At 43.0% G+C, this 23,778-nt stretch overlaps 1 protein-coding gene across 2 annotated transcripts in view; it reads right to left on the minus strand.

The window, feature by feature from the left end:
• The window catches only part of cpne4a (copine IVa), a 48,771-nt gene that overhangs the window by 14,179 nt on the left and 10,814 nt on the right, over nt 1-23,778 (minus strand). The window contains exons 3-8 of one of the 2 annotated variants that reach the window (XM_031576480.2): nt 15,590-15,769; nt 13,887-13,955; nt 12,106-12,180; nt 10,345-10,428; nt 10,164-10,253; nt 3,011-3,109 (exon numbers count right to left, since the gene is read on the minus strand). In XM_031576480.2, coding sequence (XP_031432340.1) covers nt 3,011-3,109; nt 10,164-10,253; nt 10,345-10,428; nt 12,106-12,180; nt 13,887-13,955; nt 15,590-15,769 — 597 coding nt within the window. The remainder of the gene's footprint in view (nt 1-3,010; nt 3,110-10,163; nt 10,254-10,344; nt 10,429-12,105; nt 12,181-13,886; nt 13,956-15,589; nt 15,770-23,778) is intronic. The other variant, XM_031576482.2, reaches the window with a different exon arrangement.

Consider the following 23,778-nt stretch of genomic DNA (forward strand, 5'->3'; position numbering starts at 1 on the left):
TAGCCCAGACCTGTAGGGGAATATCACAGGAATATTTTTTTAATTCTGGCAGCGTAATGCACCATTTTCACACAGTTTGAGACAGAAACAGAAAGCTGAAGCCCCGGATGCTTGCCTTCATGCAATTGTTGCTTAATCTCATTCCTTTAATGAAATGGTCAAGCATGTTGGTAGTGTGGGACAGTGAAGTAAAGAGACACCCTGGGAGTTGGTGCGGTGTTGTGTTTCTGACGTGTGATTGGTTGGTGGGGTGTTGTGTTTCTGACGTGTGATTGGTGGGGTGTTGTGTTTCTGACGTGTGATTGGTGGGTGGGGTGTTGTGTTTCTGACGTGTGATTGGTTGGTGGGGTGTTGTGTTTCTGACGTGTGATTGGTTGGTGGGGTGTTGTGTTTCTGACGTGTGATTGGTTGGTGGGGTGTTGTGTTTCTGACGTGTATAACTCAATAGCTGCTGCTGTACACCATAGGGGCTGCCGACTCCAATACCTGAGTAGAGTAGTGAAAGTGAAGAAACTTATTCCACAGCGAATTTAAATAATCTGAAACTGAGAATAACTATTAAATAAAGATTTTTTTTTTTACTGCGTGACAATAAATGACTTACTGAAATATAAAACTAAAGCTTCATCCTGCTCTATTTCCACTGTAGGCTACATGCTCCACCAGTACACAGCTATACTAAGTAGCCAACATTACAGACAATATTTTAGTACAAAACTCAAGCGCTCACCATTCAAAGCCACACTGAATTCTAGTTTAACATCTTAATAAACATAATAGATTAACAGATTAATTGGATGGCTGGATGGCTTTGGTTGTGATATTTTATAATATAGGTCGCCATTACCACTGCTTAACTTATGGGGTAGTGTCTTCATTGTCTGATGGTTAAGTCTGATAATTAGGCCTGCCATGGCATGTTCATGACATGTTATGTTGTCTTGGTTAATGTCAAATTGTCATAACAAAGACATCCCAAACAATGTCAGCTTTGCATTAAAAATGACATAATGGGCCGAATGACACTTAATGACAACAGTCATAAACATTCATAAAAACTCCTTCATGTTAATGACAGGTGTCATGTCATGGTTATGACAGTGTCATGTCAGTCAAGCATTCAAATAAAGTGTTTCTCTTTCTTACTCACGCAGCTCAACTGATATAAAGCCTGGGATTTTACATTCCGACACATTATCATTAATCTAAAGATCACGTTAGCAGCCCATAAAGTCTTATGGGCTTTAAAGCCATGAAAGAACCAATTAGGGGTGTGTGCCATCTTTTAATGCCCCTACTGCCTCTAACACTTCCACAGTGGGCTCATGCAGCATTCCGTCACACAATTACTCTGTGCCGTTATAGTCTGTGTGGTAATGGGACACATCTGCTCCACCATGCCGATAGCTAGAAATATTTTGGCCAAACAAAGGCATCTGGTTAATGTAGGCTGTTACACCTGCTTACATTGGGCCTCCAATTTCCATAGATTTTGTCCTACATATAAAAGTTGGCCTGGTTAAGTCCTATTCAATTGGTCTAATTAACCACAATTAACTTTCATCATCAAATTTGAACCCAAAGCACAGTCGTAGCTGTGTAGCTGTAGCAGTCATCAGTCCGTCTCTTAATTAAGCTTAAAACCAACTACAGAGTCTTTGAGAAGAGAGCACATTCAGAAACACATTTGATAGACCTGCTGTGTGAGATTAGAACTGTCTGGCTGTCATCACATTTACTGGTCCTGGCAGGTTCCTGAGATGAGACGTCTACACTACAGTCACAGTGAGTCTCTGTGTGCCTGTGACTGTACAACAGCTGAATGAAAAGAGGAAGAGTTGGAGGGAGCTGATTGCTGAAGTGATTCATAGGCCCTCCAGAGTCCCAGAGGAGTAGTGACAGTCATGGCCATTTTCAACATGCTTCTGCGGTCTGGATTATAATGGCGGCTCATTAGAGAATGACTTTCACCCAAGAGCTGAGATTTAGGGGAGATGATAAGAGAGGGAGGGAGAGGATTCATGCCCACCAGTTAATTCTACCATTTCGCTGAGGTCCACTTGAGATGAACTACGTCCTCTGACAACCACACACGTGCGCACACACACGTGCGCACACACACGTGCGCGCACACACACACACGCCCGTGCACACACAAGCGTGCACACACACACACACATGCTGTAAAGGCATAATGACTGGTATGCCTTTACTTTCCCTTGCTAAGCACAAAAGCGTCCATCTTCTTTGATCTCTCATGTTGAATTTCAGAGCAGGTTCAATCTACCGTGAGAATATCGGTTTTCCCTTTAAATTAGCCATTTTCTCCCTTCCTCACCAAACTCATGAAACAGCCTCAGATGGCTCTTTGAGCCACACAGACAAAAAAGAGGACGCATGGCAAGACAGAGAAAGTGCTATGCGGTGGTGGATTTCCCCCCATAGTAAAGAGATGCAGCCACACGGTTCTGTTGCCTTGTGATGAATGAGCCTCGTCTCTCCGTCTTAGCAAGCTGTGACTTTATACCAGCAATTTCCAGTAAATGAATATCCATCAGCCTGTCTCTATACCCCTTTACTGGGATCACAGAGCCCCTCTTTGTTTGTCTTTGCTTACAGGGCAGAGGTGGCAGGCACCAACCTTTGTGATTTATAAAGACTGCTAGCATCTTTGACTTTGAGATCTAACTCAGAAAAAAAGGTTGTGTACAGCACCTTCTCCAGCCTTCTTGCTTACTATCTCAGTGTTCAAGTGAATATACAGTATATTTCATCATAACTAGCAACATTTACAGGGCTAATTTGGGTTGTATAAGCATTAGCATGACATGGACACCCCTTCTAAAATCAGAAGTAAGTATGGTAATACTGTTTACGTGTATACTTGTCTACTTGTTTACTTGACTGGATTGGGTTTTTTTTTCCAACAAATTGCATTGGTACATTTTGAAAACTGTGAATGAAATCAAGAATGGACAAAATAGTTTAGACTTGTTTGTATAGACTTTACCTGTCTCCCGTCCATTGCTCCCCGCATCTCTTTAAACTTGGCTTCAAACTCTCCAATGAAGTCATGCTTTCCATTAGAGTCCCAGTCCCACACTTTGCACTGTATGAGGAGATACAAGCAGATGCGTTGTCATTACATTTGTATTATTTAAACAGACAAAAAAAAAAAACTCAAAGAAACAATTGAATGCAGTAAAAACTGAGTCTCTTTTCCACACAAATATAATACATACAAACCCAGTGTGTTGACTGGTAATGGGGTTTAAAAAATGTCAGCTGCTTAAAAGAAACCATTTCAGGAGACAATGGTCATTAAATGGCCAAATTTATTTGAACCAAATTGGAATACATGAAGTTTCACCCTGAAAACCTCTACTGGGGCTTTTCACCTTTTGCCCTAAAAAAACCCTGCTTATTTTCCTCAACACACACAGCAGCAACACACACCAAATACGCAGTGTTTCAGCATTCTTGAAGAATGATGAAATAGGCAGTGAGTGAGAATATCTGCTTAACTTGTTCCTCAGAGCTTAAATGTTACGCCAGTGGCACCGGCAACGCAAACAGATTGTGAGCACTGAAAGCCACTGTTAAGTTCTCTTCCACTCTATCCATATTGATGTAAAGTATGTTTCCGTCATCCATTCATAACTAATAAAGGTCACTCAAAATAGTAACATATATTAAGAGTGTATTAGCTTACTTATCTCACAGCACCGGCAGAGCATCAGTATCTGTGGCAGGCTCAAAACTTTTCAATAACGCAGGAAACAAACTGGAGTTCTTAAAGAAGTTCTAAAGGAGTCCCATAAGTGTATTTCCCCTTAATTTACATAACACATAGAATGGGCATAATTGAAACAAATAAGAATACAAATCAGCAACACAATATAATACAAAAACAATGGATGAGAACACATAACTCAACCACCAGCCTCCCTGTAAACAGAGAAAACACTTGGGGAAAGGGAAAGGGAGCCGGCTCCTGTTGCCATGGCAAAATAAATGAGTCAGTAATGGACATTATGGAAGTACAGTGGCATGCAAAAATTGCTGTTACTGTGAACAGTGAAGTGAGCAGAAGATGAATTGAACTCCAAAAGGCATAAAGATAAAGATGAAACTTTCTTTTCAACATTTTAAGATTACTGTATTATTTTTGTTTTGTACAATTTTAAAGTGAAGAGAAAAGGTACGAAGCATCATACAACAGTTTGGGCATCGCAACAGATTTGAGCTCTCAGATAACCTTTACCAAAGGCCTCAGACGTGTAGCTTGTTGTAGCTACCTGACTCCTCAAACCTCGTCCCAACAATCAGCAGCCATGGGCTCCTCTAAGCCGCTGCCTAGCATTCTGAAAATAAATAATTGATGCCCACAAGGCAGGGGAAGGCTATGACACGATACCAAAGCATTTCCAGGAAGCTATTCCCTCAGTTATAGTAATGTAATTAAGAAATCAAGTTGAATTCAATTAGATACCAGCACATTCTGGAAGTAAGCATCACACTCTAAAGTTTGTCTGTAAACAAGCTGAAGATGAAGAAAAGAGGATGGCTTCTACAACAGAATAAAGATCTTGAACTCCCCCCCAAAAATCTGCAATGGACTACCTCAAGCTGATGGTTTTACCATGGCTCTCACAGTCCCCCGACCTAAAACATCATCATCATCATCATCATCATCATCATCATCATTATGGATAGACCTGTAAAGAGCAGCGCATGCAAGACAGCCAAAGAATCTCACAGAACCAGAAGCCTTTTGCGTGGAAGAGAATTCGAATTGAAGAATCGAAAGACTCTTAGGTAATCTTTTACTTGCTTAGCTAATCAGAGTAACACATTCTGATCAGGGGTGCCTAAACTTTTGCATACCACTGTAATTAAAGTTTAATGGTGAAATGAAAAATTCAGTTGAACCAATCTGAGAGTAGTGACAGAATGACAGTGATTGGCAGCTGCTGCTGTCCATCTCGTGGCTTGGCATGGAGAATGCTCTAAATGCATATGGTATGACCATCTCCTTGGCCTTTTGAACTTCATTTACAAGTAACTTACAGAATTATATGCAACTGGTTTATGTCATCATCATAAATGTACCTGCCTGTGCACGCATGCATACAGCAATTCTCTTCAAAGATGTTGATTTTGTGGGGGACAAAACAAACCATGATAACAACCATGAAAGACAAAAAACACATGAATATATATGCATGACAATGATAATCATCTCAAACATGTAAATTATTCATATCAGGTCAATGTAAGGCTATGGGAACGGAAAATGTTTAATTACCCCCCTCTGGCTTTATATTGACCTACAATACTGAACTGACTTAACATGGTGTAAGTAATTTATGAAATGTTAATATGAGTATTTAAAAAATGGTTCTGGGTGGGATGGTTAAACGCTCATTTGAAAACAATGTATTTAAAGCCTACAAAATGGTGTCTAGGTCAGCCCTGATAAGTATGTATTTCACTATGTACAAGAACACTCTGAACTGTTCACCATAAGATACTGTATTTTTTGCATGGTAAAGCATAAGTAAAAGTAAATAGTAAATAAACTATTTATTGCATACAAAAAATTATTGAAATGACACTAAAGCTAGGAACCATTTTGTTATGTGTCAGTTCGCTCTGCCAGGACAACTACGCACTCAAGAAGAAAACAAACCTATCAATCATTTATTCATTCTCTGAATACTAAAATGATCTCATGGACAATGTGACATCTATACTTAAAATAAAACATAGTGCTTAGAACAAACAAACACAGTTTTTATCACAGTGTGCAAGAACAGGCTTCAAGATCAGCCAGGTAGAAGAAGACACAGCATGTGTCAATATTACAGTTCATGGGAGACAAGGACAAACAATACAACAACCTAGCTCAGCCACTTAGAAGAATTCAGGGAATAGGAGGGGGAAAGATACCTGGGGCTTAGTTGGTTGACTGTCTCACGGAACAGGAAGATAGAGAGGGAGCAAGAAAGATAGAGAGAGAGAGTAATGGCGTGCAACAGAGAGAAAGTGGCAGAGGAAATGCATGCAAGGTGTGTGTAAATTAATTAGGCAAATATATCAATGGTAGGAAATAGTTCAGTGTTTAACCAGCTGTTCCTGACATACCACATTTACTCTCTCTGTCTGTCAAACTGAGCACTCCAGGCTCAGTCCATCCACAGGTGCAACAGAATCCGTAGCCAGGACACATTCCTAATATCCATTTAATCTCTCCCCCTATCTAATGTCCTGAAAGACCTTAAATATTGTGTAACCATTTCAAATGCCTGTTCAGGTAGCTCTGTAAGAATACTGTATATTTATTGATACTCTCTTTTGAAATGTACATAGCCGATCCTCTCTTTTGAAATGCACATAGTTAATGCTCTCATTCTTCCCAGAGTATTTAGTCATCTGTACTGAAAACATATACATATGCAAGGCCTTGAATACCTAATTCCATTCCCTCATTACATCCCTTTCTTCTCATCTCACTTTAGGCCCTTAAGCCCGAATTATAGATCTGCGTCGGTGTCCGTCCGTTTTACGGATGGGCGGGGAAACAGATTCGGACGGATTCGGACGTACTGTTTTTGATTTATACTTCTTCGACGGCTGTGGGTGTTGAAAACAACACCACTGCGAGGTGTTGCTGATCCCTTTAAAAAAGCCTCCTGGTGCCCATTCACACCCAATTGATTGGACCAATATTCTTCTCCACACTACCTACAATACATCACACACCTCCACAGATCCCCTTAAAAAGTCCCCTGCTTCCTGCTACCCATTCCCACCAAACTATTGTTAATGGCACTATATAAATGAATAAAACTCAATTGAACTGAAAGCTGAGAGGAGTGGAGTTAAAAAGCCTAAATAAAATGGGCTTTCCTTATGTGTTGCTCTGTCTCTCTCTGAAGCCCTCCTTCCCCAGTCTCATTCTTCAGACGTGAAAGCTTATTAAGAGACATTAGCGAACTCTAATTCAAACATGATAAATGCAACAATTAAGTGACCTTAATGTTTAATGATGGTACAAAAAAATTGCCTCATCTTTAAAAATGAATGGAAATTAGGCCTGTGCCTTCCTTCCAAGGCTTTCAGAAAACCTTTGCACAATGGTTTTACATACTAATACTGTTTTATCTACCAGTTAAGATTTAAAAAGGAAAAAGGGGGACTACTCCATCAGATCCGGGCCAAGAGGGTATTTTAACTCGACCACGACATGAATACACGAGTGTGGCCGTCAGGATATCAGAGGGGAATCTGACATATTGCTGCCATCTCTCTGACAGAGAACACCCTCAGTTTCCCATACAACCCGTCCCACTTTACTCCCTTTAAGAAACCCATGAATAATGCAGAGCCAAGAGGGCGTCAGCGGAACCTCCAGTGGAGGATTCTATCTGGCCATTCAGCCTGAGTGGCCTAGAATAGCCAGAAATGGAGCAGGCGATCCCTCAATGGTCTTTCAGTATTAAATTGCTGTAGTCCACTCCGCAGGTTTCCCTAGTCGAGGTCAACAGCAGTGAAGTACAGACCGGGCCAATTAGCACCTACAGGGATGTGGGGAAGTTGAGGATGCACCTGTCAGGGTTTTTATCTGAGACCATTACCGCTCGCTCGTTAACCAGTCACTTCTGCCAGCACTAGGAGCACCAGGCCAAACCCATGATACTCATTAAGGGGGGAAAAACAACGATTTTAATCAGGGCTGCTATCCAACCCTTGGCAAGGAAACAACACCATTAGAACCTCTTCAAGCCAGGATGTCCAACAGAATAGAATAAGCTGAAATTCTTATGATATTAAATGGGGGATTGCGATGTAATTTGTGCTTAATAAACACAACTGACATTTTGGTGGTGTTATTTAAGACGTTATTTAAGACAGAAATAACACACTCGCTCTAATAATAAATCTCTCTATAGATTCCTCCGAGGTAGCCAGCACAGAATAAAAGTGTCTGCCCACTGATCAGACACTCTACAGGTGACATAAGAACAGGTAGTGGAGCAAGAGCCATTACCACCAGTCACTTGCTGTATTGGTGAACACAAATCACTATGCCAGAGGGCCCACACTGTGTGGACTCTCACTCCTCAGGTCTTTCAATCAAACCGTCCAGTTGGCCAGCCATAAAAAGGAGGCAGACACGCTGTACTACAAGCAGTGAAGCTCCCGCACAGACAGGTTTATTACGCATCGCCTCAGATGAGAGGAAGTAACGGGGAGTTAGAACTGATAAAATGAGTTATTCCAATAGGTCCACCGTCTGTCTTCTAATAGGCTATTCGTTTTCATTGCTCTAGTCAAAAGTAAACTGTGTTACAATAACACTTGAAGACTACCTTGGCCCAATAAAGTTGGCTTCATCAGTCTGGCTCAGATCTGCTCCTGCAGCACCCTTCTGAGGACCCTTTAGAACCTTCCAGACAATGACAATGAGCAAGGTAACGCAGTACCCTATTATAGGATGATAATGATTATGCCCACATGCCCAGTGGTGTGGGCCAGAGAGTAGTAGACCTCCATGCGCTCCTACCCGTATCACAGCCTTCCTATCTACCCGTATCACAGCCTTCCTATCTACCCGTATCACAGCCTTCCTGTCTTACCCGTATCACAGCCTTCCTATTCATATGTAAAGGGGCCGCATATGGAGAGTTCTGCTGTTTCTCTATTGGTTAGACTGATGGAGAAGAACACTGAGAGAAGCTGGTAGGGAGTGGCTGCCACACAGAGAGAGGTGGAGGAAAAGGATTGTTATGCTATCCGTCCTGCAGTAGTAGTTGTATTTTATTCTGCTATGCTGAGCTTCCTGTACTCGAGAGAGAGTTAGCTTTTATCAGGGTTTTTTTTGTATGATAATTGCTCTGTCCATCAGGTCATCTTAAAAGTAAGCATAATCCAGAAAAATGTGAATCAAATTATGGGCACAGTGAATGAGACATTTGCTAATAAAGGGATTACAGATGGAAATAAACAATGAGCATATGCTTGTTAGAGTCTGTCTTTATTATCTTTCCTCTCAACCAGTAGTGGGGAGCCAACTGTGCTCTCCTCCACAGAGACCCAATGCTGTCTGGATCTGATTGAAGCCCAATGTGGTAATCTCCTCCTCCTCGCCCCGCTGCCTCTGCAACAACCCCATCAAAACCCCCAGCAGTCCCAGAATGCTACGGAGAGACACATCCACACCACGGGAAATACCAAAGTCCCCCATCACCGCTGTCACCGCCCGGTCAGCACTGATTCTGGCCGACGGCATGGCGCGAGTCCCAGCCGGAGCCACAGAGCTGGCGTCACAACCCCACAGGAGGGAGGCCCTGCTCTAAGGCTCACGCTCCCATGTGTGTTAGCAGAGGGGAATGACAGAGCAGCGGGGCTCCCCGTGTTCCTGATTCAGTGATTCTCACAGGAACCTCACAGGAGGGGGGGCAGGACTGCGAAACCCAGCGAGGCATTCGTCAACGAACATGCTGTGCGTATGTCACCGTGACGTGACAGTGACAGTGAGAGCGGATGCCTGCTATGGCCACAGCCCTGTCATGACAACACAGGAGGCCTGTCAGGGGAGAGGAGATAACGCTCACATGTGATTGTCATTATCAGAGCGAGAGAACATTAATAACCTCTACGCTCTGTCTGACACCTGCGGAATTCATAAATACACTAATATACCCTTAGGAGTTTCCCAGAGAAACATTTTCAGGTGCACATTTGTTATCTGCATCGCCTGCTAAGATAATTAAGATGTGGGGATGGAGTGCCCTTGCAATGTGATCGATGCTTTCCGTAACACACCATAGCACCACACACACTGACTTGCTACAGGAGAAGAGGAAGCAGCATACCGAACAACAAAACAGACCGGCTCCAAGTGTAGGTCACTGATGAAACCCCCAAGAGACTTCTGCTGAGCTCATAGTTTTAATCATAGTCCTCTTCACCAGCAAATGAAATCTATGCACCATCCCAAGGCAGACACTCCAACTAATATTAGGCTTCGGATCGGAATATGGTTCTCAGAGCCCAGCCAAGCTCACCTTAAAATGATAAACCATGTTATTATAAGTGCCGTGGTTCCTGGTAGACACTATAAGTGCAGTGGTTTCATAGTGGTGCAGTTCTCTTACCGTCAGTGTTCGGGTATGATCGCCGCTACATAAAGAGTTCAGGGAAACTTTGAAAGTTTTCCAGACAGGGTTGAGGTTGTTCATGACTGTCTGCAAATGTAAGCAGAATATGTTTTTGTTTAGGACAGTTACTGTGGTTGGTTAAGGTTGTTTTGGAGTCACTTTCCACGTGTGGACTTACCTCAGTTCTGTGTACTAGTTGTTGGGTGGAGTCATCATTCACTCGGAAAATCTCCAAAAACGGATCTGATTTGCTGAAAAAGTCCTGTACAGAGGCAGACAAATTAAATGAATAAACGGCTCACTCTGTCAGCGATCAATGGACAAAATATTTGGGTTTGGCAGATGATTTATGAAATGGTTAGAAACAGAAAAAGGAAACACTCTCAGCACTATCAAAAGCATTTCATGTACATGAACGAGAACAGAAACAAGACAGAAATATCTACAACACATAAATGGATAGATTTATTGTCCTTATTATGTGAAATGCCTGTTGGCCAGCTGCATGCACATTGTGTACTAAATAGTTCATTATTGCACACTTAGAGCACTCTGTGTGCTATCTACAGTAAGTGCATCATAATAAAAAACGCACTTCCTTTCATCCTGCCTCCCTGCCCACAGAGCGCATGTACATGTCTCTTAGTCCCGTTGCATAATTCAGATTGCTGATGTATGGGGCCATGGATGGGAATCCAGGCATATCGCTCAAATCATCCTCCTCTGTGTGCAGCAGAGCTGTCAGGCATCAGTCTCTGCCCTAGAAACCGCTATGTACTCTGAGATCAATGATCCTATTTAGCCTTGGCCCTTCCTAATAAGTGACCAGTGACCCATGGTTCTCCCAGTTCTCCCAGTTCTCCCAGTCATTAGTCTTCACTCAAGTGGATGTGTGGGTTGGAATAAAAGATTTGACAGGTTTTGAAGATGAAAAGGGAAAACTATACACGCCTTAACCACAAGAAAAAATGAATCCTTTAGCTTCTGCAATAGCAGAGACTTTTGCTCTGAACTTTGAATGTCTGCATGATGGAACTCTGCTGTCTGACGTTTTTCATCCCCATCAAAACATTTCTTCAGTACAAAACAACAAACCAAAAATTAGATGAAACCCCCACTTCTCATTGATCTTGGGTTCTGTTAGAATCCTCCTTTAAAATCTAATTAAATTAAATTAGCCCTAATTAGAAAGGCACAGGGGCTCGGGGTCACATAGAGGGATTAGGATCAGCTAGGGAAGAAAAGGGCTTTCAGATGTTGATTTAACATCGTCTGCCCTCGCCACCTCCCTTCCTACTGACTCGCTAATGCAGCCTGCAGGGCTCACAGTCTGAAAGAGTGTGAGAGAGAGAGAGAGAGAGAGAGAGAGAGAAAAGAGAAAGAGATGGGCAGAGAGAAAGTCTTTTTGGAGGGATCATTTGTTGCGCTACTATTAATACCACTTATTAATCTCAGACTCTGGTAATTACTCCACTGATGGGAGCTGATGGGATTTCCCATTCCAAGTGTGCATGACATCGGTCTTACTATCCAGCTCTGCCCTGCCAGGGGACTGGTGCCATCTCTTATTGGCAGGCTAGGAGAGAAAAGCACTGGAGTAGATGTGACTGGATGGATCAGTGGATATCTGCAGCTGCTTTTCAAGGATATCACTTATTAGAAAGACTCCTTAGCTTAATGTTGCTATGTGTGAATCTAAGACTCCTTAGCTTAATGTTGCTATGTGTGAATCTAAGACTCTTTAGCTTAATGTTGCTATGTGTGAATCTAAGACTCTTTAGCTTAATGTTGCTATGTGTGAATCTAAGACTCTTTAGCTTAATGTTGCTATGTGTGAATCTAAGACTCTTTAGCTTAATGTTGCTATGTGTGAATCTAAGATATTGTGGCGTACAGAGGAAGTTAAGATGTTGTCATGATGGGTGACAGTGACACCGACCTTATCATCAAGTTTTCTGGCACTAAAGGTGAGCTCCACGTAGTCATCATTCCCAGACAACTCCTCCGCATTGACCTAGAGATAAAAGGTGATAAAGAGCCCAGTCAGAGAGGATGGCCAACACATCAGTTTATCTGTCAGGTGTAAATGTAAAGATGCAGAGAGCAAAAAGCATGTGATAAACGGCATTGAGACGACAGTGGTACAGGCGACAGTGGTACAGGAGGTAAAGAAGTCGGTTAATAATCAGAAGGTTGCTAGTTCGATTCCCTGTCGAAGTGTCCTTGAGCAAGACACTGAACCCCTAATTGCTCCTGATGTGCAGTGTGCCATCAGTGTAAATGTAAATTGTGTATACATGTGTAAGTGGCTTTGGATAAAAGCGTCTGCTAAATGTAAATGAGACGGAGCGAATTGACTGCGTCTATTTATTTCTGCTTCTGGTACTGTGAGAAACAACAACTCTGAATGGATGAAAGAAACTCTGAATGGATGAAACCCCGTTGACTAACACGACAAACTGTTAAAGGTAACGATGTGTGTTTTAAGGCAGCTGCGCCCAAACAAGGTGATAAGGCAGTGAACTTCTGTTATGGATTTCTCTCCATAAAGGCTGTTAGTGCCTCTAATGCAGCTGGCTGCCTGGCTCACTGCTGTTTGGACTTTTAAGTGTGGAGGCCATGGATTGATCTCTTTCAGTGGAGGCATGGGGTGCAATGCTCTTCGGCTGGGGCAGAGGAAGTGCTGTGGTGTACTGCTGACAGGGTGGCTATAAGGCTGGTTGTTGGATTCTGACTGGTTTGAGGCGTGAACCTAGCCTGACGATGTCATACTCATAATTCTAGTCAGAATATGAGTCTGATACTGCTCCATTGGGCTGTGATTATGGGGCGTGTTTCAACCGAACCAGGGAAAAAATGCCTCTTCGCTCAATTGGATATACCTAGAACCAATCAGAGCACCGTAGTATGACCATAACGTAGACCATCGGGACCAGCTGATACATTAAACTTTTACCGGATCCCGTAGGAAGGACGGCAAAAACATCTTTTCGATCGACAAATGCCTTGATCGCGTTTCTCGGTTCCTCTTTCAAAATGAATGTGCTGTCAATGTCTTCTAAAACAGACTTGAATCTCCACATTTCAGCTCTCCAGCGGCAGCCTTGTTTGTTGAAAACTAATTCAACCCAAACGCTTTGGTGACGTAGGTGATTACGTTATGGTTGATCATCTGTCCATCATCGTTTAAAGCCCGCCCTGACAATTTGATTGGTCAATCTATCTCCTCACAGATTTTTGTGAGGAGATAGTTTCTCCCCAACGGAGCAATGCCAGACCGAACTTCCCGACCAAAAATGTTGTGGGCGGGGCTAAGTTCGTCTGGCATCAAGGCTAGCGTGAACCAGTTGTTGTGTTAAACTTGTCTATTGTGTCGTGCTATGCTTCGATATTTCTTTCTTTTTTTGTGCAGCAGTCGTCAGGGCTATGGAGGCACCATAATAATGCTTTCTGATGTCACGTCCCTCCCGAGGCCTCCCACCTGATCCTGCTGCCTATGTCGAATACAACTGTAATTTGTTCTTAAGTACAATGTATTCATTTAAAAGGGATGCACAAAATTTTGAACTCCTTGATAATCAACACTTGTTTAAATTGATGTGAGTTTTGACAGAACAAACAGCAACACCACACTATATAAAATAGTAAAGATTAAGAAAGACAAAGAGAGAAAGTGAAAAACAAAATAAGAGGGACTTAGACTGCGAGGAGGACACTTACCGTAATGCAGGATTTTCCCACTGTGTTCCCCTGTCTGAGGGCTTTGGACAGTTTTCTCTGGGACACAATCTGTTTGGAGAAAGATAAGGACTGAGGAAGCTGCTGCGCCTCGACTCTGATGGCTCTTTCTGAAACTGTGTTGATAGTAGAAGTGTGTGTGTGTGTGTGTGTGTGTGTGTGTGTGTGTGTGTGTGTGTGTGTGTGTGTGTGTGTGCGTGTGTGTGCGTGTGTGTGCGTGTGTGTGCGTGTGTGTGTGTGTGTGTGTGTGTGTGTGTGTGTGTGTGTGTGTGTGCGTGTGTGTGTGTGTGTGTGTGTGGGGGGGGGGGTTGTGGAGGTGTATTAGTGACAGGAACAGGGAGGAGGGGTGTTTCATGGGAGTAAAACCCCACAGACTCACTGAGTCACTGGGACCCGGTGCGCAGCTTTCCTGTTGCAGCAGATGAAAGGGTGAGGAGTTGGTTTGAGGAGGATTTTTGGGTACCCACTGACAATCACTCCCAGCTGAACATAAACTTGTACAGCGCTGCTTTTTGCGTTTCGCAGACGGAATATGTAATCAAAGCGAGAAGTCAAGATGGAAAAATCGAACGTTGCCGGTGGAAGCCTTTGATTTAGTGACAAAGTTCTGCCAACAAGCTTGCATGTCGTGAAGCTCTTTAACACGCACAGATGCTGAAACCTCACTTGGAATGATTGTTTATTTTTGCGGCTAAACGTTTGACTGACAGCTCAATATTAAGTGAAAAGCTTCAATTTCCCTAGCACTATTACACTATTCTCATTAGCATAAAAACCTGTCACATTAGCCCATAGCTGAGCCACCGTGCCAGAAATGAAAGAGTTTATCTACTTCATACGGTAGGATCTCCCATTCATTTATTCAAAGGAAATAGTTTGAGAAATTTGGAGCGAGATAGCTTGCTGGATTGACAGATGGGGAGGAGAGATGGGAAGAAGAGAAGAGATAGAGAGAGAGAGGGAGAGAGAGAGAGAGAGAGAGAGAGAGAGAGAGAGCGAGAGCAATTTTGGAAAGATAATCAAACAAAACTACTGCCATTCATAATACATCAGCTGAAATGCTCAGAGGAACTCCTGGGAATGCCATCAAGGGTTGAGTATGGCAGGTCTGCTTGGGTCTAAGATTTTAAAGCAGGCAAAGTAAAGTCTGACGGTCAATAAACTGGATCAAAACAGCTCTCTTCACCATAGGTCTCATTACTGAAAACGGCCATTTAGAGACTCATAGTGTTCAGAGGTGATTCATTTAATAAAAAAACAACTTTAATGCTTTAGTAAATATAAAGCATGCCTCAATCCCAACAATTAAGCAAGGCCAGATTAGCATTAGACAGAAAATGAATGAACATTAATGGAACATCGTATGCTACCACGGCTAATAGCCCAGCTGGTGTGTCTTTAGTATGGGGTGCATAAAGCAGCTCTCATTGACTGTGCTAATTTCATTTGGAGCTCTTTATAGTGATTTTACCCTTCACTGACCATGTACAAATAATTACATTGTGCTGTAGGTAGCTGTCTGTAATGTAAAAACAAATAATACTGGCTTGCAGCAGTTGAAAAACCTGTAGCCATCAGCCAGTGGTGATCTGCTGATTCATCGTATCTCAATGACTTCCTTAGTCCTGGTTGAGATAAATGATCTAGAACATGAGAGGGGGCGTGAGGGGTGTAAGGAGAACTACCTGGCCGAGAGTGCACTCCATCGCTCCAAGGAAGTCAGCTTCCTTCATCCCATTGTGGTTACTGCTGATGTCGTACAGCTCATAGCGGAGCCGCTGCACCTCCTCAAAGTAGTAGTCCAAGGTGAAGACCTTGGAGAAGGTGGGATTGATGCAGCTGCGGATAACTTCAGTTCTGTCCACCTGCAAAAAGGACAGAAAAAGCACTCTTTATAAAGAATAAAGGAGGTATTTTCTGCATCAGAGAGAATGTTTTTCTCTCTCTCTCCGTCTCTGTGAGTTTGTGTTGAGAGAGAGAGAGAGAGAGAGAGAGAGAGAAAGAGAAATACTGACAAATTTGGCAAAGAGATAAAGTAGGATGAAAGAAGAAAACAGACTGACAAATAAAAAGCTCAGAGAGAACTGATTAATAGCCATTTGTATTCATGTTGGTGCTAAAAAAGAATATTTTAAACTGAGCTTGTGAAACGATCAAACCATTCTTATGGTCTGCTGTATAGTTCCATTGGAATAACTGGAATGACAATATTCTCTGTTTCAACCAGGCACTATTAATGTTTTATTTTCTTTCTTTGCTCCACTTACAGTGCATGTAGCACCATGCATGCACACACCATGCCCCCCCCCCCCCCCCCCCCCACACACACAGACTCTTACCGTCAACATATGAAAGAATAACGCTTCAATATTTAATCTCACTATCATTCCTCTCTAGGAAACCACAAGCAGGACTTGCTACAGAGCGATATCAGCAGGAAGTGACTCTAAGAGGATGACACTTTCAGGCATTTGAGGGGATGAGCTTGACACCGAACCCCTGCAATAACCCAACTTGAAATTGAGTGGAGAGAGGAGGGCGAGAGGTCCTTGGCCAGTAATGCTCTTACTCTGTCCTGATCATAAGAGCATGAGTGATGAGTGTACATTATGGCTTTACAGTGAGTAATATGATACTGAGTCTGGCTCACTGGCCCTGAGAAGCCATAGGGCTGTATGCCTTTCCTACTTCCCCAAGGCAGAAAAAAGATTTACATTATAAAGTATTAATGGCACGCTAGACTGGATCTCATAGAGTATATCTTTGGTGTTGTTTTGGTGATTTGTCTTCTTCAGGGAGTTAATCTTATGTACTACAAAACGCACCACCAATTTATAATGGAAATAAAGAGAGTGTTCCTGTCATATCTTCGTCTCTCGTTGCTTCCAATACTGAAGGCTGTTGGAATGATGAGCACTTTAAGCCTGCCCTCTTCAAATTAAACCCCAGTTGTTGTGATGTTCATTTTGGGCATAGCTTTAACTCTCTGGTTTTCTCTCCCCCCCCCCCCCCCCCCCACACACAGAGACACACATACAAACAAGCACACACTCACACACACACACACACACACACACACACACACACACACACACACACACACACACACACACACACACACACACACTCACACACAATATCTCACTCTATCTACTGGCAACACACCATGTCTCACCTTCACTGTAACATATGTTTGGTTTTCATATGCAGTCCTCTCTTTCGCTCACACGCTTATACAGAGTCTCCCTCCCTCTTTGCCTTCCTGTCTGCCTATCTTATTCTCCCTCTCTCCCTCTCATTCTTTCTCACACTCCTTCTCTCTCTTCCCCTCCTCTTTCTTTTGAGTTCATCACACCCAGCAGATGGTCCTTCATTACCTCAGAGAGGATTTCAAAATCTTTTATCTTCACTCTTGTTCCAGAACAGAGCACTAAATTGAGCAAAACAAGAGGAAGGGTCTAGCACTCGAACCCATCTGCCTCCTCTTCACACTTCTCCCTTTAGTCTGATTGTGCTTGACACAAGAAAAAAAAAACCCCTCATTTTGCACACAGAGAAAAAAATTCTAATAGGAGGTTAAACCATCTCTCACCGCCCTCAGTTGTGCTTTTGGGAATCATTCTGGGCATTTGCACAGCTCCTCCAGATGCTAGGGTTTGATAACCGTGCTTGTCTTTAACCAACTGGGGTTCTGTTATGAGAGTTTGCTTTGAAATTCACCTAGTGTGGGGATCAAAGCCGTGGGCAGGGCCTCAAAACAGCTGTTGCTTTTCGACAGATTGGCGGGGAGGGTCTGATACTGGGCAAATCTCATATCCAAGAGGAATACATGCAGGAACCATTCTGCAACTACAAGATTCACAATATTAAATCCATTAAGGTCCCCTGATCCTTGTTCTCCTATCATGGCTTGCGGCTCACAATCAGAATTCCTTGTTAACCCATCTCACTGTTCATAGGACAGAGGGGAGGGATTGAGGACAGGAGGTGAGAAGAGAAGAGAAGGATGGAGAGGTGAGATTGGGGCTCTGGACTAGCAGATAGAGGACCTGAGAGGAGAAAAGAGAGGGAGAAAAAAAAAATGAGACGAGAAAATCTGAGATGTAATGAAGGGGAGAGATGCTGAGAGGAGAGGACTGGAAGAACAGAACAGAGAGAAGAGGAGGAGGAGGGGTAGAGCTGAGCAGGACAGGGTCGTAGAGGGAAGGGAAGAGAAGACCAGAGAGAAAAGAACGAGGGACCAAAAGAGGAGAGCAGAGAGGAGGATGAAAGAGGAGATGAGAGTTAAAGAATACAAGAAGACAAAAGTGATTAAAATGTAAGGGAGGACAGGGGAGGAGGAGGGGACAAGGGCGATGGAGATCCCGTCCCTCCGTCATCCCATTTGCATCCCATGCTTCACGTGCTTAAGGACGGGTGGCTATAAATAAGCGAGTGTATAATTGAAAGGCAGCTCTCACACCTCTGCCTCCACAGTGAGCTGGCACCACAGCGCTCTCGGGCGAACGGTGAGAACCGCATGGCCTGTATTTTTAGACGGAAAGCTGAAAATACAGAGGGATGATGAAAGAGATGAAACTTGAGGCAGGGAGTTGGGGAGGAGAGAGAGAGAGGGGATGGTGGAGGAGGTCCATTTCAGAGGTCCACTGAAACCCTTCATTCAAGTCTCAGCTGCCTTTGGAGAGATGAGAGAGCAGAAGAAACCCAGGCTACTCTTGACCCCCTGGAGCAGAGATTGCCCTTCAATTAAATAAAAAAGCCATGTTGCTTCTGCTCATTCATTCTTCTTTCTCTCTCTGTTATTCTTTCTCCCTTTTAAGTCTTTATCATTCCCTTTCTTTCTTTCTTTACTTCTTTCTTTCACACACAGATGTGTAGTAACATGCCCCATGAAATAGCCCAGAAATTCCCTTGATACATGTATTTCAAGTGCCAGCATGTTGTACTAAATGCAGTTCAAATTACTGCCACAAAGACACAATAAGAAGGATGGACACACACACACACATACACACACACACACACACACACACACACACACACACACACACACACACACACACACACACACACACACACACACACACACACACACACACACACACATTGTTGTTGGCCTCTGCTATGACGATGAGCGTAATCCGAATACAAATGCACCAAATGTCATAGATTACTGGGATTGGTTATGGCTTTAAAACTAAAATGTTGAAACATGCATGAAACAAGTGATACGTATGTATCTCTGTCCATTCATGGCCGGCGGATACCGAACTGTGCCGTTAGAAAACAGAATTCCCTGAAACTATATGAGATGTTCCAGCTATAGTTAACCCCAGGGCTGTAAAGCAATTACAAGCACCCCCGCCTCCCGTATCCGAGGGTTCGGGTTCGATACCAGGTGTGTACCAGCGGGACTGTGTACGTTTCTATAAAATTGCATAGCCTGCAGCACATGACAAATCGATCACCTTTGCATATTTTGCCAAGTTGTTGTTATGTCCACGGATAACGGCAAAACATCAGGTCCTGCATACTTCACAGGGGAGACTCTAATTTCACGATGTTAGCCACAGGCATCAGCCTATCAATGAAACAACCGCCTGCTGCATGTGCTCAGCAAGCTGTCACTTAATTGGCTTGCTATGCACACCTCGCCAGTGACCAGACAAACACAGATAAACCTAATGATAATAAACGTACCTTTATATGATCCACTGAGAGTTAAAGTCCACTATTTCAGTTAGCACAGGTTATGCAAAACATAATTAACTAGCTAGTTAGAGATTAGTCTGGAGTTCTTGGTCCGTCTTTGGTCAGCAACACTTTCTTTCATTTAGGCGTGGTACCCAAAATTGTGAGGGTGACACTTAGAATCTCTGTTAGAGCATTTTAAAACCACATAATGAGAGGAAGACGTAATGTTTCTGATATTCCTTAGCACAGCATGCATTTTAGATGGATGGCTAACATAATGCACTGAAACTAAGGTGATTGCTTAGACTAACTTTACACACAAACTTTCATTTTCGTGTATCAATTCTATTTACAGATGATTAAGCACTTTTGAGAAGCTTTCTATTCACTGCAGTGAGATTCTATTTCCAGTTGTGAAAAGTGGTGGGGACAAAGTTGGTGATTGCAGAACATGTCCCCAGCATAAATGATGCCTATGCACACACCCACCCACCCCCCCCACACACACACACACACACACACACACACACACACACACACACACACACACACACACACACACACACACACACACACACACACACACACACACACACACACAAACACACACTCCCAAGCATAAATCTCTCTCCCCTTCTCACATTTCAGGATCCAGGCCTCTAGCTAGTGCACTGACCACTAACTGATCCTCAAAGATGAGGAATGTTGTATGGGGGGAAATGAATAATCTTTAAAGAGGACACGGAAGACTTCATCAGGGACAGAGACAAAGTAGTATGTCAACCACTACAGATTACATGGTTGCCCTCATTCCTGTGGAAAATGCAATCTATGGACAATGAATCATTTATGATCCGATCAATAGCTATTTCTGACCAAGTGTGGGTCTGTGTTCAGTCATGCACAGTACCAGTACATGTGTACACATGTGTATTCAGAACAAGCCTGCACGCATTTGTGTGAACATGCATGCTTCGTTCATGTATTACAGTAATGGAGCCTACAGGAGCTGAGTGTGTGCTGCGGTCTAAATCACCTCCACAATCACCACAGAACTGCAGCTCTTCCTCTCTTCTTCTGTCCATCCTTCCTTTCATCTTTTTCTCCCTCTCTTTGTGTTTCTCTCCGCTCTGATCTCAACGTGAACCTCGCGACCCGAGCCGTGGCGCACAGCAGCCCGTACAAACAGAGGTAATTACCCCCGTTAGCTGTGTTTCCCCCTCACTCCCTCCCTTCCCTCTCCTCCCTCGGCTCCCTCGCTCCGGATGGGGAAGAGAGCGTCTCGGCTGGGTCTGATTGTGTAATCAGGCCCATTACCTGTAGACCCCGTTTCACCCGTTCGTAGTCATTAGCTAACCATCGAGAGCCTGTGGGGGTGTCTCCAGGCCCAATCAACATGGTCCACTCGACTCACACACATATTACTCATCCAGGACCATCACAGATGCTGGGAGATGCCAGAGTAGGACTGTTACCACTTCCACCTCTGCTGAGTAGCCATTTGACCTCATTTGATCATTTTGATATGCACTTTCTTCTGTTTGGTTGTGAGATTTGGTGTGAGGTTTTAGTGGGTCCGCTGTTATAAAATAAATTCCACCTAGTAGGCCAGAGTCATGTTGAGAAAACAGACTGGGAATATTTGTGAAACAAAATATTGTTAGACCTTCCAAGAAACATACACATTCAAACGTTGTTTTAAAGTTTAAAAATCTATATCTATATTTACCTCTAGACCAGTTTCACTCATGTGTCAACAAAGAGAATTAAACTCATGTACTGAGAACTATAGAGAAAGTAATGACTTTAATTTATTTAGCAAGCATATTCCACTGTGTTATTAACCACTTACTACAAACTGTGAAGTAGATACAACACCTATAGCTAAACCATATCAAAATAAGGGCTTATTCTGTGAGTGACACATTTCTTTTTAGCTAACTGTACTTTGACTTGATGTGTAAAAAATCTTCCATTTCAGTGAGGGCAGGATCTGGCACTGATGACTGATGCTCGAATGGAGGCTGGAAAAGCCCTCAAAGAATCTTTGAATGTTGGAGTCACATGGAGACGGAGGAGTTCAACTCAGGGGTAAAGCTGAAACTCTGACATTTTCCAAAAGGAAGAGTGAAGAAGAGTGATCCAGTCCAGTTGAGAATTATTCTTGAATATTATTATGTTATACATGTGAAGGTGAAGTTTTGTACTTGACCTTCACACTTATAACATAATCATATTCCAGAATAATTCTCAACTTGACTGGATCACTCTTTGCATGAAGACAGGAAGCAAACACAGCACCTTTCAATCTTCTTCACTCTTCCTTTTGGAAAATGTCAGAGTTTCAGCTTTACCCCTCAGTTGAACTCCTCCGTCTCCATGTGACTCCAACATTCAAAGGCTCTTTGAGGGCTTTTCCAGCCTCCCTTTGAGCATCAGTCGTCAGTGCCAGACCCTGCCCTCACTGATTTTTACACATCAAGTCAAAGAACAGTTAGCAAAAAGAAATGTGTCACTCACAGAATAAGCCCTTTTTTGATATGGTTTAGCTATAGGTGTTGTATCTACTTCACAGTTTGTAGTAGGTGGTTAATAACACAGTGAAATATGCTTGCTAAATAAACTCAAGTAAGTGGATCATGAAAGAAGACAGAGGAACATGCACAGAGAAACACTGCTCTGTGTTTTCCTGTTTTGGGAGGGAGGTTTGGGTTGACAGTTTGCCTCACCATATGGTTATTTAATCAGAACAGGCCAGGCTGACTGCAATTTGTACAAATGGGTTTTGGAGTGTTTCTTACAGAGAAATGAGAAATTAGCTCCTCTTCAGGTGAATACATGGTCAAGACACCACTAGAATAGCAGTAATGCTCTTTGGGTAAATCTTCACCAGAGGCCGAAGTGGATGCTTCTGATTTCCCTCAGTAGATATCCTGTCTACGTGGTGAAGAGTCACATCCTAGAAGGTCAACAGTGTCTCCGGCAAAAACGACGTAGGTTCAGTTTATGATGGCAATAAATATACGTTGTACAATGAAAAAGCCTTCCCAATGCAAAGCAGATGTTCTGCCCATGCCCCACTTCTGTCAGCGAAGTCAAGAAGAAAAAAACACAATCTGTGAGCTAATAAGAAACAAGAACATGAACAAGAACTTTCAAGAAAAGGAATCTATAAATAAGCAGAAACCCTTTATGATTGACAGATTCTGCCACTGATGTTTACTCTTCAAAATTCTTGAATATCGATGTCCATTTTTAAAATGTTGCTCTGGTCTGGCCCTTCCTTCCAGACCCACATTGCCCTCTTTGCCCAAATGTCAGGGTGATAGGTTGGATGCCTTGATCAGTTTTGATGAGGGGAGATTATGACAGACAGAGAAAGAAGAAAAAGATAGAAAGATGGAAGCAGGTAGAAGATATGATGTGCAATGGAACAAAACAAGACAGAGATAGACAGGGATACTGTGATAGGGCGGGAGTGAGGAAAAAGAAATACGGATGAAATTTTAATGAAACACAAGTTGTAGAGAACATACTGTCTATATTTAATCAGGCATTAATATATAAAAACTATGTGCCAGAGTGATTTCATAAAATGCTTAAGATACGTACTGAGCTCAGCTCTCCTTTCATGTGACTTGTACTCATGTACACAACTCTTGACTCGCCTCAGCACAGCCTTCATTTAGGCATGCACGAGAATAAATGATTAAAACTGGACAAAAACAAGGGTATTGGGATATGTGTTTGTTTGTGTGTGTGTGTGGGTGTGTGTGTGTGTGTGTGTGTGTGTGTGTGTGTGTGTGTGTGTGTGTGTGTGTGTGAGAGAGAGAGAGAGAGAGAGAGAGAGAGAGAGTCTGTGTGTCATAACTACTACATTTCTTTTTGTTGCCTTTCTTCTTCCTTGCCTCTCTTGAGCGGGAAGATATGAAAGCACCCGATCTACAGTACGCTCCTTCTTGACACACTGTCAGATCCCCACCAGACTGGAAGGGATGCCCTGGTATAGTGAGCGGGGCGCAGTATGGATGAAAGTCGACTTTATTCGCCGCAGGCATTCAAATAAGCTCTGCCGCTGAGTCTGTGACAGGTAATCGGTTAAAGATGGCGTCGTGGCACCAGTCTTTTGTCTTATTATCTGTGTGAGATGGCAGGGACGGCAGGAGGAGACGACACACTG

Source organism: Clupea harengus, chromosome 11, assembly GCF_900700415.2.
Source record: "Clupea harengus chromosome 11, Ch_v2.0.2, whole genome shotgun sequence".
NCBI lineage: Eukaryota > Metazoa > Chordata > Actinopteri > Clupeiformes > Clupeidae > Clupea > Clupea harengus.